A 16,119-nucleotide genomic window follows, 5' to 3' on the forward strand; every position below is an offset into this window, starting at 1 on the left:
ACATTTTTCACATTGTGCTACAGGGCTGGCTATCTATATTTGAGCTACTTCATCCCCATAAATTCTAGTAAGACTGAATGCTTTTACAAACTTTACAACCAAGAACTTGTTAATATGTGGGAATTACATGCTAAAAGCCATACTTTGATTTCAAATATAAGCTGAGAAACTGCCCCAAAATGAGGCAAATGGCACACCACTATAAGAAAGAATAAATGTTGGGAGAAAGAAAAAGAATAAATGTTGGAGTCAGAAAAGGAACCCTATTGTTACAAAAAAGACAACATGGGCTACAAATTTAAAAAAAACATTCTTTGTTAAAATGATTGAGTGTGCTATGGATTATTTCTCAATATCATCATTCAAAATAAGGTTTCATTGTAATTTCTACTCATATAATAAACTGAATTTGACATTACTTTATGTTTGAGTTGTATAAACAAATTTAATTTTTATACTTTAAAAGCGCGTAAACACCAGGTTTAGGAATTGACACAATGAAAAACACCCGAGAGTCTTAAAAGATTTTTTAACATGTCTAGACTATGACTAAATCATTTATTTCATAGCCAGAAGAAAAATCTTAAGAAAATTAATATGTATCACCAGTTCATGTGGAAATGTTGTTCCATTAGGAGAAGTATATGAACAGTATCCATTAAGAGTTTATAATTGTAAAAATATGGAAATGTGAATTTCATAATTCACATTATGAAACTGTATGCAATCTACTTTTAGGATGAGAAATTGAAAAGTTACCACTGTGCCCACAAATCAAAAACATACAGTTTTCTATACAATGAAATAGATAAACTACATTTAAAAATATACCTTATACATTGGGGCCCCCCAAAAGCTATTTTGATTTCAAACAAAAAATATAGATCATAAACATTTAATTTTTCATGGGTTGGCTCTTGTATAAAACCCTCAGGCTCCCCACTGGGTTATATACAAATGAGCAAATGTTCTAGCAGAGTCAAATATGCCTCTGAACCATGTGTGCCAATTACCTTACAAACACACTTTAGGTCCTTTCACAAAGAAAAGAAGAAACTTCTTAGAGCTGTGATGACCAATTCAGTTGGATACAGTGGAAGGACTGGGGGGAAAGGAGATAATGTAGTATTAGGAGGAAAAAGCATGCTGAAACCCTCACTGGCCCATGGTGATTTTTACCCTGGATCACTGTTAAATCCTTTTGACAGAAGATTTAGTGTAGGTGGTACAGGGAGAACAACAGAGAGCTAAATTCTAAATCAACTCATAATGGATCAGGATAGACATGTGCAAAGTTACTAGGATTTTGGGTCAGCAAGGCTTAACTGTAACCCGTCTGAAGGAATTAAAATAACTAAAGAAAGAATTTGTCAATCAAAAGGAGGATTATCCGTTAGCAATAAAAGCACAGACAAAATGACAGAAATAAAAAATCTGAGGTTTTTCAAGTGTTTCATTTGGATGGACCATCTTTTAAAATTTCAACAGATAAAAAATAAGAAAACATGATGTATAAAAATTGGCTATTTTTAAAAACAACATGTTAATATCCACTGGAGTAATATACACCGTTAATTTGAATGTATAACTATACTTTCCTATGGTCTAAGTGTAATTTCAGTTCCCCCTACACGGTTAGTTCAACTCTTCTGTGACTCAGTTTTGAGGTCGTTTCTATGGGGTTCTTTTAGATTGCTGACCCCTCCACTGGGCCCTGACCCTTAGGTGTCTCTGACTCATCCTCCCTTCGAGCCTTAGTTAGGCCTCTATGTCCTATTTCCTTTATTTATTTGCTTTACCTCCTCTGTGTCCCATTGACATAGATTTTTCTTTCAGCCAACTCTTTCCCCTTAATTAATTAAAACTTTCAATTTTCTTTTTTATATTCCTACTAATTCCTACGCAAGAATATTTTTTAAAAAATTACCTCTGAGTATATGTTCTTTAATCATAATGCCACCTCTGGTTTCCCAACACCACCTCACATGGAGACATGAGAAGCCATTCTCAGGCCTCATGCTTCTCACTGCAGCCCCCCAACCCCCACCCTCCGCCTGCCACCATTTCCCATGCCCAAGCTCATGGAGGGTAACCTCCTGAGTACAACTGGGGTTAGGGGTGAGAGAAGTGACCGTCCTTAATTCGTGAACTCTGTTGAAAAGTTTTGGCATCTGCGTGCATGTAGTTTTTTTTTTCCTGGTTTGGGTGTCAAGGTAACCTTTCTGTAGGTCATTGCTGTCTATGTGTTCCTGGTCTGGGCTAAGAAAACTCTTAGGAAGGCTGCCTCCAGGAGAGGCTGTTGCATTTCTTTGTAGCCCTGCATGGGAACACAAACTCCTGGATAGGGTGGTTCTCGGGCGCAGTTCACCAAAGCTTTCAGGGTGAATTTAATGGGTTAGAAGAGGAAGATGGGGAGGAGCTAATCCAGACCCTTTCCAGGCCAAGATGTTCCTTAGCACAGGTCTTTATGCAGACTCAGCAAGGATGGTATCCTGCAGGTCTCATGCAGGATGGTACCTCTGTTGAGTCCACCATCTTCAGCACTCGTAGCAAAATGCTGAACCTCTTCCACAACTCAGGTCACGCTCTTTAACCTTATAGGAGATTCTTCTGTGTTTGCTCTTCCCAATAGCCTTAGGGAGGACTACTGAAATGTGATGCACAGAGGAATGAGGGGAGGATAGTTGCTTCCGTACAAACATTGCTTTCGCTTCTGGCCATCTCAACAAAGTCAAAGGGTCTATGTTTTGATAGATTTTCTGCAATGTCTTCTTATTAAACCTCTTGCAAGTGGTGGTAACTTCTTTGAACTTAAAATGGAACAGAGTCCACAGAAAACTTGGTAACTTCCTATGAGTTGTTGAGTGGGGGGCTGTAGTAACTCCAGGTGTCTTAATCTGTTTGGGCTGCTACAACAAAAATATCAAAAACTGGTTGGCTTATAAACAACAGAAATTTATTTTTCAAAGTTCTAGAGGATAGGAAGTCCAAGATCAAGGTGTTGACAGATTGGGTGTCTGATTACAATTCTCTTCTTGGTTTATAGCTGGCTGTCTTCTCACTGTAAATTCACATAGGATAAAAGGTTAGGGAGCTCTTTGGGGTCTTTTCTATAAAGAGGGTTCCACCCTCATGACCTAAGCATCTCCCAAAGGTCCCACCTTCAAGTACCATCACCTTAGGCTTTGGGATTTAATATATGAAGCTGCTGATGGTTGGGGGCACATACAAATATTCAGTCTGTAGCATCCGTAGGGTAGAAAAGGACTGTTTATTGGCTTTCTGCATCTTCATGGGATACGTTATAATGTGCACACAAAAAACCTTGAGGCTCCTAAGGTTCTTAGGCTGAGGAGAATTGGGTCAACTTATTAGGGCCATTTTGGTTTCTAAATTATTCAAATTTGAAAATTTTATAAATAAGTATGTATTCTTTTATCATCATAAATAATTATTATTTTATCATCAGTAAAGATTATTATTATTTTTAAATAACTTTGGTCTGTAATTGGAAGCTTCTTAGATTTAAGAACATCATTCAGGAGAATTTACTCAGTCCTTGCTGGTTTGTTGTATAAATGAGTAATATATCCTGACTAGGTAGAAGGATGAAAAAAGTATTGATATGCACATCTGTATATGCCCAATTGCCTCACTTTCTCTTTTCCCTCTCTTTCAATTCTCCTGATTTGAAGTCCTACTTTCCTTGTAACTAGTCGCTTTCATCAGAAACACAGGTTTGTAAGGCTTTTCAATCTGGTAATCAAGCAACTGCCCAATATTATCCCAATGCTTAGGTGTTCAGAGTCAGCAAAAGGATGAACCCACTTTATTAAATGAGCTTAATTAAATAAAGAGTACATCAGATACTACAAAGGTTCAGTTCAGTCATGGTAAAAGCTCCAATTTTATATAAAATTCAAACTGTGTAGAAGATTATGGTCTTTAATTCTTTGTCTCACCCCTAATCACGAATTCTGTTTATGTGCAAAATTAAAAATGAATGCCAGAGGAGTTCATTCTATAACTCTTGAGCACTTCAGCCAAATAAAATATCAATAAATGGGTTGGAGTAGAATAAAAACTGGAGAGATTTCTCTCAGGAGAATTGTTGCTGGTCTGGGGACCACTACTTCTAACCCCGAGGAGTGATGTGTATTTAGGCGCTAAGATTGGGGTGGGATGTTACCATCTAAGCCCTACCTTAGGACAGGAGGCCTCAAAGGAACTATTTGGAGAATTTGAAATACAGTCCTTGCAACTGAGAGGTACAGAGGGCTGGTGTCTGATTGAGAAGGGCAGGCTGACTCCCTCAGAGATATTGAAGAACGGCTGATTGCTTTGATGCTAGAACTAGGAGAATACAGCTACATTGAGATTGGCCTGTGCTCTCAAGGTTGTTGGTGCAAGGTTATGTATGATCATTTCTGACAGAAGAGATTTAGGTCATGTGGGGGAACAGGGGAAAACTGGCCTGAGGTTAGATCTCTTCTCCAAGCCAAGTGGGCCTCTAGGAAAGGGTCAGGAGACCTTAGGGGGTAGAGGCAGAAGTAAGTACTACAGCATGCCCTGCAGCTGGTGAAAGAATGATAAATGTCTCTATTCACTTTAAGACAACTACAGGAAAGAGGTCTCCAGAGAAGTGAATATGCCACAGAAGAATCAGGTTCAAACATTTGCAGATCCACTATGATGGTACCAATACATGTTTAAAGCTGTCTTCTCTATTTTTTCTTTCCTCCTCATTTTGTCCTAGCAGGTAGACAACTTCACTTTCCCTACTATAGGATTCCAGCCTGAAATAGGTTCTAACTAGGGGATAACTTATCAACACATAATAAATTGTAAAAAAGGTGGTGGGATTCGCTCATGAAGTTGTGTTTTGATTAGAGTTATGTTTGTTTAATTCAGTGGTTAAATACATATCCACACTCTAGCGGACCCACCCAGGAGCGCCATCCCGGGAACTACATCCTTCTGCTTCATTATGGACCTATGGCAGTAAGTATCTGTTTTGATTGCATATGAATATTATAAGAAACTGCAGTTTCATTATATGTTTAGAAATTCAAATACCTTTGGGGTATGAAGTCACCATGGAAATTCACAGACATGTATTGCTCTAGAAAGGCCAAAACATCACATGATAACTTAGCATCCAACAAAGCAGCTTTTCAGGCCAGGCGTCAATGCCAGCAAAATAGAAAGTCAATTGGGTTGCTGGTACAATAATTTTTTTCCTCAGAGTCAGCCATTCCTGTAACTTGGTGAGGAGTTCTGCTAATCACACCATTCTGCCATGGACACTGGAAACAAACTTCCTTTTGGCAGACAATGGAAACACCTAACGTTGGATCTCCAGCTACATCTGGTCCAACCCTTGTGCCGTTTCCTATCTTTTCCAGTCCCTCACCTTACACCGAATCAAATACTATTTCAAAAGGTTGCGTCGCTTTGAGACACATTCTCACTTACAGGATCGCATCACCTCCAAAGTTGCCAGCGCGGTGACGTCACGGCGTCCCCTGCGCGCTCCGCCCCCGAGCGGTCCTCCCCGCTTCGCCTCTGGTCCAGCCAATCGCCAGGGGACGCTCTTGGGCTGGGTCTCCTTGGCAACCACTTGCTCCACCCACTCTGTCCCTTTAACCTTTAGGGTGTGAGGGCGCCGCGTTCACCACGCTCTTTCCTCTTTCCCCCTCCCCTTTCCCCACCCGCCTGGACAGCCACAGCTGGGCCGGAAGTGAAGATGGCGGCCGACGCTGCCGGCGCGGCTTCGGCGGAGCTGGTGACCGGCTGGTGCATATTCGGCCTCTTATTACTGGTATGGGAGGCGCTTGGAGTTTTCCCAGTGTTTAGAATGGGGGGAGAGGGGGAGGGGCCGGCCCTGCTGCTGGCATCTCCCGGAGCGCTAGACCCTCCTCGCACCGCCCCGCCCCGCTTTTAGCCGGGACTGTGTTTGTGTGTATTGGGACGCGGGAGGCTCTGGGCGCCTGGGGCTGGGTCTGCGCTGGAGGCTGGAGAACACGACACTGATTTGCGGCAGCTGTGCTGTCTTTTTCCTGATGACGTCTAATATTGCAGGTTTCCGTTCTCGAAACTCTTGCCCTCGTCCCAGACTTGGGTTTTGCGGCAGGTGTAGTTTGGGGAATAAGACCCTTGGGGTCTAGAAGGGTGTATTGGCCTCAGCTACTCTGTACAATGGGAGCACAAGCTAGTGGGGCAGCAGCGCCTGATCTTTGCCAGTCTGGTGGGCCCTAGCGTTTTTAATTCAGAAAGGGGGCCTCTCAGCTTCTCTTTGCTCTTGGGGTTATTCATTCTACAACTTTTCTCAGCCCATTGCGTGCTTCTGCCTTGGTGATGTGAGTTGTTCCTCTGATTTCCAGGTTTCACATTCATTTCCAGTCTATTGATAGGTGTAGAAGTCTGCGGGGCTAGTTGTAGTCCTCTTTTACTGCCCACATCAGGGTATGTGTACTACCCCCATCTGACCTCAGGTGCCTTCTTTTCCCAGCCACCTTATTCCTGCTTATCCCATGTGTAAAACGTAGACCCTAATGGCCCAGATGACTTAGTGTTTACTTTTCTACCTGTGTTATTAAAGCCCTTGGGCCGTTGTATGTGGGAGTTCAATTTGTCTTTCTACCTTTCCCCATTCCCACTGTTTCCTCATTATCTTCACTCGTTCCTGTTGTTGCTTTCTATTCCAAAGTATTTTAAACATTTCTCATTATGAAACAAATTAACAACAGAAATTAAGCCAAAAAAATCTTGAACTTCACTTCTGGAAATTGACTTGTTTAATTTTACCTGTTAGATGCCACACGGTGTCTACAACCTGTGTAATATGTTTTGCTGGTAAATGCTGCAACTCTACCAGAAGCTATCAAAAAAAGAAAAAAAGTGAAAACTTAAGGCTCTTCTTGCTATTTGCTTTTACAGAAAATAATACTGCCTTTACACCGAAACATGCTTTACTCTTTTTGGTGGAGAAAATGGAAACCCTAAAGCTTGGCTCTGATCTCCAAAGCCCATCCAGTTCTATACTTGGAGAGTTCACTAGCTTTTCCAGACCACTATATTCAGTTGTTTAAGAAGAAAACCGAGCCCTGGCTGGTGTAGCTCAGTGGATTGAGCGCGGGCCTGCGAACCAGACGATCGCGGTTCGATTCCCAGTCAGGGCACATGCTTAGGTTGCAGGCCAGTTTCCGGCAGGGGCCAGTTCCCTGCAGGGGATGCATGAGAAGCAACCATACATTGATGTTTCTTTCCTCTCTCCTTCCCTTCCCCTCTAAAAAGATAAACAAATAAAATATTTAAATAAAAAAAAAAGAAGAAAACCGAGCATGTAACCAGTATTAAACTCTAGTGGGAATATCTTGGCAGTTACCGATTAATGAACATTTCATGTGTAGCAGCTATGCAGTAAGCTGTAGCAGGATGCAGGCAAAACAAAATACAGTTTTTATGAGGACCTGAAGATAAGTAGGAAAACAAGAATTCTTGAAATAGGTATTTTAAGTATTGAAAACCAAAGTATGATTTTATAAAACAGGACTTCAAGGAATAGAGAATATTGGAAGAAGTTGCAGTTGACACTCACTTTGGATAGATGAAGATGTGAACGTATTTAAGTTGGTGATTTTTATAGCAGGAACAAAATAAAATGAGACATGAATTGAGTTTTAAACTAGGTGTGGAAGTAGAAAAAATTAGTAATAAGGGTCATTGTTTAATTTTCTGTAAGTCTAGCTCTTGGCTCATTGGAAGAGAGCTGGATTCTTGTTTGTTTGTTTAATTTTTTTAATCTTTATTATATGTTTTTCCCATTACTATTTAGTCACCTTAAACTCCCTTCCCCCCCCAGCAATCAACTCTGTTGTCCATGTCCATGCGTCCTTTTTCCTTTTTGCTCAATCCCTCTAGCCCTTAATTGTACCCTCCACTATTAGCTGTTCATCTGAGTCTGTCTCTGGGAGCTGGATTTTCATGTCTGCTTTTGCCTTCAGTCTTTTGAGATATGTTATTTTAGTTGAGTTATATGAAGAAAATTCAGTTTTAGTGAAATGTAGTTGGAAGCAGAGGAGTACTTTTTAGATAATTATGGATGTTGTTCTTTAATATGACACCAAAGCTTTTTAAAGTTAGTTGCAATATGGTATCTGAAACCTTATCAATGATTTTTTTATTTTGTTTCATTAAGATCCATTGGTCCATGTTGTACATTGAATGGGTCTTTTCATCATGCGTGCCTTTATAATATGATGCTTTTGGTCACTTAGAAAACACTGGTTCACTAAGTTATGCATGTTCCAATATAGATATATTTCATTATACATTGGGTTGGCCATAGGTTTTTTTTCCCCTGTATGATGACTCCAGTAGTGATTGTCTTTAACTTAATTTGAAACAATTTTGTTAGATTATATTGTGGCAGCTGTCATATCAATGTACATTTTAGAAAACTTAGAAAAATTGGTAAATTTTTGTGCAGCCATTTTAATATTGAAGATAGAAGAAAATACGCAACAATTTTGGCTTATTATGCTTTATTATTTTAAGAAAGGTAAAAATGCAACTGAAATGCAAAAAAATATTATGCAGTGTATGGAGAAGGTGCTGTGACTGATTGGATGGGTCAAAAGTGGTTTGTGAAGTTTCTTGGTACTATTAACATTTTGGCCAAATTAATTCTTTGCTGTGAGGCTGTCTTATGCACTGGAAGATGTTTAGCAGCACCCCTGGCCTCCGCTCACTAGAAGCCAATAATGGGAGATAGCCGACATATTCAAAATACACAAATCAGTAACGCTATTGTTGAAAATGAAAAATATATCTTTTTTTGGGAAAAAAACTAAATGGACTTTTTGGCCAACCCAATAATATCAAAACTCCACATTCATTAATATCACCACTGATCTTGTCAGAAGAAATCCCAGAAATAAGTATTGAGAAACAGTCAAGTTCAGTTTTGGTTATAAGTTTTCCAAAATTCTAATTTTCATTTGAAAGCTTGAATTTTATCATTGGCAACAAAGACAGTCAGTTGTTTTTCTTGAAGTGATAGGTTCTCTTTGTTTATTTCGACAAAATCTGCCAAATATCTATGTTTGAATAACTATAGTCAGTCGGTTGCGTTTCAAGTAAAAATGGTGTTCCTTGCAGAGTGCTGAGCTTGGCTTTTAGCTCCTTGGTATTGAGGTATCACCTTTCTGGAGACAGCCATTGCACCTTGGTTCGCAGCAGAACTTAAATACATACTTCACATTTTCCCCCACAGAGTATTAAAAAGACTTAAGGGTTGAAGTTTAATAAAGTTAATTTTTATTGCTTTGTTATGCACAGTCTTAAGTTTAGTTGGCTTTTTTCTTCTGTGAGTGTGTGAGGGTGAAGAATGTAACTACTGGCACAAGTTTGGTCCCATTATCTGAACTCATGATCAATTTGCCAGCAGTTTTATCGACCATGGCTTATGCACCGTGATTGCAAATATCCACATAATGGAAAAGGCGAATGACATTTTAGTATTGTTACCAGAATAGTTTTCAAATTGCAGATCCTCAGAAAGGGTTTTGGAATTGCCAGAGGTCTGGGAACTTACCACTTTGAGAACACTGCCAGTCATCTAAAGAATCAGAACACTTGGATTGATGACCTTTGCAATCTTGGGCAAGCAGAATGGACTTCAGTTTCTTAGCCACACAAAGAGTTGCTAGATCTGGTTCCTCCAAGCTGATAATCTATCTGTGTTTACTGTATCAAATCTAAACCCTTCTACCTTGTCTCCCCAAGATCCTTAATAATTTGGCTTAGACCACCTTTCAGATTGCATTTTCCATTATGATAAAAGACAGAGTCTCCATTTCTGTACAGCAGGTTTACTGTTACTCAAAAGTGGGGGCATCACTTGGGAACTTGTTAGATACACAAAACGTAAGACCCCAGTCCTACTGAATCTCAGTCTGCAGTTTAACAAGATCCCAGGCAGGATGTGTGCTTGTTAGTGTAACACTCACTCACCTATTCTCAATCCCACCTCTGCCCCAGTGCTTCTCAACCTTGACTACTCATTTCAACCACGTAGGAGTTTTAAAAAATCCTAAAGCCCAGACCATCTAAATCAGAATGTCTTGGGAGGAACTGGGGACTGCTCGAAACCTTTCCTTATAATTGTTAATAAGTTATATGTTAGATTCTTTTATGAACTGTTCTAAGATGTTATTTTATGTGACACTTAATAATAATAATTGTTGCTGTTTGTTAACCAGTTACTATGGCCAGGCACTGTGCCAAAGTCTTTACATCTCATTTAATTCTTTTAACTTGCTATGAAAGAATTCTTTATTTTATAGATGAGGATTTTGGTTTATTTTATAATATTGTAACCCCTTATAGATCTACCCTGCATAAACAAAAGGCCTTTGGGGTTCCCAGTTTTAAAAGTGTAAAGGGATCCTGAGAGCAAAATGTTCTGGAACCTCTGGCTTAACTATTTAATATTTTGTCTGGGCTTTTCTTTCAATCGAAATGTAGCTGGTTTTGGCAAACTACTGCCTCTGCAGTAATAACTATCACTTTAAATTTTGTAAAAGTGTGGATTTGCTTGAAAACCAACCAAAATTTTATTGAATATTTTGTGTTAGGTGCTGCTAAGGAAAGAAAGATGAAGCCTAGCTTCTATGACTTAAAAAAACAACAACTAAAAACAGAAAAACTTGAGAAATGTTTTAAACATGTGTGAATTTATTTAAAAACAAACCATTAAAATATTAATGTATAACATTTTACAAAAAATAATCCCTCCTAAAGAAATTAGTAAATAGAACAGAAATTGAACCTAAGTATTTTTTCCCCTCCAATATTCAGGTTCTAAAGTCTCCATTCTCACTTTATTTTTTCCTGCTGTTCTGACACCAACTAAAATATTAGTAATATTATATATTAAGGATTACATGTATAATGCTTAGTGAGAGAAGCCAGACTCAAAAGATGACATACTGTATAGTGAATTATGACATTGTAGAAAAAGCAGAAGTGGTAGGAACAGATAACAGATAGTGGTTGTCAAGAGATGGAGATTAAAGAGAGGGGTCAACTCTAAAAAGGGGATTTTTCCCTTGTAGTGGGAAAAGTGTTGTGTCTTGAGAGGGTAGGAGAATTTGGAAGCTGCAGAATGAGGTGGATACTAGTTAGGTGGATAACTGGGACACTCGGAAAGGAAGTAACAGTTGACTCTGTTGAAAGGAGTGAAAAGATAAAATAATGACTTTGATCCAGAGTTCTTATAGACCTTAAGAAGAGTGGTTTTCAAGTTTGGCTGAGATTGGAATTCTCAAGCATTTAGAACCTGGAGGAGCCTCACGTTCTGATTAAATTGTTCTGGGGCAAGGGCATAAAGGTATTTAAAAAGTGCCCTGGTGATTCTAACACACAACCAAGGTTGAATAACTGATTCAGTATCTTATCTGCAATATCCTGTTGCCGAGTAGAGCAGAGGTTCTCAAAATGTAACTCAGGGACAAGCAGCAACCTCACCTGGGAAGTTGTTATAAATGTAGATTTTCTGGCCCTACTTGAATCTGAAAATCTGGAGTAGAGCCCAGCAGTCTGCTTTTTTTTTTAAATTGCTTTTATTTTTTATTTTAAAAAATATTTTATTGATTATACCATTACAGTTGTTCTATTCCCCCTTCATTCCCCTCTACCCGCACACTCCCTCCCCCACCATTCTCCCCCCCTTAGTTTATAACCACGTGTCTCAAGTTCTTTAGATTCTATATTTCCCCCATTATTCTTGCCCTCCCCCCATCTGTTTTCTACCTACTGTCTATGCTATTTTCTGTGCCTTCTCCCCCAACCTCCTCCCACTCCCCTGTTGCTAACCCTCCATGTGTTCTTCATTTCTATGGTTCCACTCCTGATCTAGCTGTCCTCTTGGTTTGCTTTTGTTTTAGGTGTGGTTGTTAATAACTGTGAGTTTGCTGTCCTTTCACTGTTCATATTTTTTATCTTCTTTTTCTTAGATAAGTCCCTTTAGCATTTCATATAATAAGGGCTTGGTGATGATGAACTCCTTGAACGTGCCCTTATCTGAGAAGCACTTTATCTGTCCTTCCATTCTAAATGAAAGTTTTGCTGGATAAAGCAATCTTGGCTGTAGGTCTTTGGATTTCATGACTTGGAATACTTCTTTCCAGCCCCTTCTTGCCTGTAAGGTCTCTTTTGAGAAATCAGCTGACAGTCTGATGGGTACTCCTTTGTAGGTGACTGTCCCCTTATCTCTTGCTGCTTCTAGGATTCTCTCCTTCATTTTAGTCTTGCCTAATGTAATTATGATGTGCCTTGGTGTGTTCCTTCTTGGGTCCAACTTCTTTGGCACTCTCTGAGCTTCCTGGAAGTCTATTTCCTTTGCCAGACTGGGGAAGTTCTCCTTTATTATTTGTTCAAATACGTTTTCCACTCGTGGCTGTTTCTTTCCCCCTTCTGGTACCCCTATAATCCGGATGTTGGAAGTTTAAAAATGTCCTGGAGGTTCCTAAGCCTCTCCTCAAAAATGAGGAGAAAAAAATTTGAATTCTCATTTCTTCATTCCTTTCTGGTTGGATGTTTTGTTCTTCCTTCTGGTCCATTCCATTAATTTGAGTCCCAGTTTCCTTTCCATTGCTATTGGTTCCCTGGACATCTCCCTTCATTTCAATTAGTTTAGCCTTCATATGTTCCTCTAATTTGTGACTATAATCAACCAATTCTGTGAGCATCCTGATAAACAGTGTCTTGAATTGTGCTTCTGAGAGGCTGGCAATTTCTTGGTCGCTGAAAGTTATCGGCTCTGGGACTTTGAGTTCTTCTTGCGCCATCTTTTGGGCTGTTCCTGCCTGTTCCGTAGTAGGATTGGAGCCCTAAGGTGTTCACTAGAGCAGGGCAACTAAGTTGCTGGGTTGTGACACTGTATGTGGGGGCGGGGTCAAAGAGGAACAATGATGTCCCGTCTGCCACCTGCCGCCTGCCTCCGCCGCAGCCCTCACCGGTGCTGCAGCTGCTGCTGTCACCGGGCCCACTCGTTTCATCTCACTGCATGCGAGTGTGCCACCGCTGTAAACCTCGCCCCCTGGGGCCTGCGTGGTCTGTCTCACTGTGCGCGAATGTGCGACCACGGTCAGTCTGACCCGCACCCCAACTGGTTCCGGGCTGCCTGCGCACCTAGGTCGGGGGACCTGTCCTGCCTGACCCTGCTTGCTGCTGGCTCCGCCCCTCTTACTGTCCCCGTTTAACGGTTAGATGTAGTCGGACTTCCGTATAATTCAATTTTTCTGTCCTTTGGCTGTGTCTTTGTTTCTCCAAACCTTTGTTGTATTCAAACTTGGTTGTGGGAGAAGGCACAGTGTTTCCACCTATGCCTCCATCTTGGCAAAAGTCCCCCAGTCTGTGCTTTTAATCAGTATTCTAGGTGATTCTGATGTTACCTGAAGTTAGAGAATCAGGAGACTGAAGTCCTCCTATATTCCGTTAATTAGTAGAAAGGCATTGGTAACTATTAAGAGCACCTCTCTGAGTTTTTTCCCCCACTGGAAAGTTTCTTGCATTGCATATGTATCTATTTTCAGTGAGCACTTTTTTTTTGTTTGTTTAATGCACTTTAAAGTTTGAATTATAGTGTGAGTCAAGTTGCATAGTGATTATTGGCAATTAGTCTTTAGCCAAATGGTCCTCTTGAACTGTCATAATGGGGCAGAAGTTAATTTCAACGTGAGTTATATTCTTTGATGCTTCAGTTTGATAGAGTATCTAGTTATATCTCCTTGAGGTTGGAGCGTACTATGGGACAAAGTATACAACCATGACATTGTGTAATAGTTATAACCATGACATTGTGTAAAACCATTAATTGTTGCACTGTGTTCTGTGAGGATATATGTAACTGAGCACTGTTACTGTTAACTTTTATTTGTTTTTGTGTGTGTGTGTTTGCGCATCAGTGGGGTTGTACTGCATTCATGAGGTAGGCTTTGAAATATCAATCTTATGTTTACAAGGGCTGGTGGACCTTTTTCACACATCTCAAAGAGACTTGACTTGATGTAAAGTCTCCCATTGGGAACTTTCAAAAACATGCTAAAATCAGCTTTAGAGCTTACATAGGGCAATAACAAAGCATTTCTTTTTGTTCTATTTCAGGCTATTTTGGCATTCTGCTGGATATATGTCCGTAAATACCAAAGTCATCGGGAAAGTGAAGTTGTCTCCACCATAACAGCAATTTTTTCTCTGGCAATTGCACTTATCACATCAGCACTCCTACCAGTGGATATATTTTTGGTCTCCTACATGAAAAATCAAAATGGTACATTTAAGGTAATTCCAATTTTATTCCTTTCACATTCTTGGCAGTGAAGTGTTTACGTATATCTGTACAGTGCACACTGTGCTTTCTTGCTGTCTCGGAATAAATGAGACAGCAAGTGTTTACGTATATCTGTACAGTGCACACAGCTTTCTTGCTGTCTTGGAATGGCGATGCAGTGTGGGGCTGCAAATGCGACACCCGAAATGGAAGACTAGAAACAGACTATCGAGTGGCATGGAAGTCATAATTTCAGAACCTTCAAATGTGAAGAATGCCTTCTGTTAACCTGAAAATGTATTAATTGTAGGAGGTTTTTATCTTGGTGCCTCTCATAGCTTGAAGTTTATTTGGCTTGGCTTGCATTAATGCACCAAATTAATAATTTAGAAAGGCTTTTGTTAGTGGCGTATCAGCATTGTAATCCTTACTTTATATTGAATACTTTGACTCAGTATGGTATAGTGAAAAGACCTCTAGGCTGTGGATGCCAAAACCTGAGTTTTAGTTTTGGCTTTGAACTGTCTGTCATGTGTCCTTGGCCAAATCCGTTAACTTTTCTGTACTTTAAATTCTCCTTTTTTTGGCAGAGGGAGTTCTCATTTTTAAATGAAGGGTTTTGGACTGGAAGGTTTCTTAGTTCCCCTTTTAGTTATGTAAATTACTTTAAGTTTCTTATTAGTATAAGATTCAATGAGGTGGGAACTATGTCTTATTTATTGTTGTATGTCCAGTGTGTAACACACATGTAGGTAGTTAAATATTTGAATGAAATATTATTTCAATGATCTCAATAAAGCATGGTTCCAAAATAAGTTCCTGAATTCAGCCAACTGGGCTTAAATAATTCGAAACTGTTTTGTGGTTAGGTTTAGATATATTCTGATTTTTGTGAAAACTAGTTATTTTCTGCAGGTCTTCCTTTGGCAAGTGTTTAATTGAGCACTTAGTATGTGCCAAATACTGTAAAAACTAGTATCTGTTGAGTATGTACTATGTGTCAGATCCTATTCTAAATGGTTTACATATATTAACTGCCTTTACTCTCCCAAGCAACCCTATGAGGTGGATAGTATTATCCATGTTTTTATGGGCAAGAAACCAAGGTTTGGAGCGGTGGCATTACCTATCTACAGCTTGTAAGTGCTGCAGCTAGGACTTGAAGCTCTGAAGTCTGGCTCCAGAGCTCTTTGTTCACTGCGATCTTTATCTGTATCTACAGCTTAGTATTGTCCCTTGTATAATTATTATTTGAATAAGAATTCACCTACTTAAGAAGCAAGAAGCTCTATAAAAACTTAGAACACTTGTTTTATTAAATGTCCCCTTAGAGAAGAAAATGCATAACTGTAGTCAAAGTTCTTATTTTGTATATTTTTTCACTTTTTAAAAAGATTTTATTTATTTATTTTTAGAGAGAGGGGAAGGGAAGGAAAGAAACATCAATGTGTGATTGTCTCTCATGTGGCCCCCACAGGGGACCTGGCCTGCAACCCAGGCATGTGCCATGACTGGGAATCAAACCAGTGACCCTTTAGTTCGCATCCTGTGCTTAATCCCCTGAGCTACACCAGCCAGGTATTTTATATTTTTTAAGTCTAAATATGGCACCAATGCCCTGGGTAGTGTCCCATACGTTGGTTGCAGCGTCCCATAACTTAAGGGTTGTGGGTTTGGTTCCTAGTCAGGTCACGTGCCTGAGATCTGTAGTCTAGGTAGGGGTATGGGGGGCAACCATACCCCTGCCTAGGGAATCGATGCTTCCTTCTCTCATCAGTGTT

The 16,119-nt window shown here is 39.8% G+C and overlaps 1 protein-coding gene across 1 annotated transcript in view; it reads left to right on the top strand.

The window, feature by feature from the left end:
- Positions 1 to 5,646: 5,646 nt before the first annotated feature.
- The window catches only part of LMBRD1 (LMBR1 domain containing 1), a 113,017-nt gene continuing 102,544 nt past the window's right edge, over positions 5,647 to 16,119 (top strand). The window contains exons 1-2 of the mRNA XM_037034282.1: positions 5,647 to 5,821; positions 14,173 to 14,349. Of these exons, the coding sequence (XP_036890177.1) occupies positions 5,747 to 5,821; positions 14,173 to 14,349 (252 nt within the window). The 5' untranslated portion in view covers positions 5,647 to 5,746. The remainder of the gene's footprint in view (positions 5,822 to 14,172; positions 14,350 to 16,119) is intronic.

The sequence above is a fragment of the Sturnira hondurensis genome, unplaced genomic scaffold (genome assembly GCF_014824575.4).
Source record: "Sturnira hondurensis isolate 20B ecotype Veracruz unplaced genomic scaffold, ASM1482457v3 Scaffold0022136, whole genome shotgun sequence".
Classification (NCBI taxonomy): Eukaryota; Metazoa; Chordata; class Mammalia; order Chiroptera; family Phyllostomidae; genus Sturnira; species Sturnira hondurensis.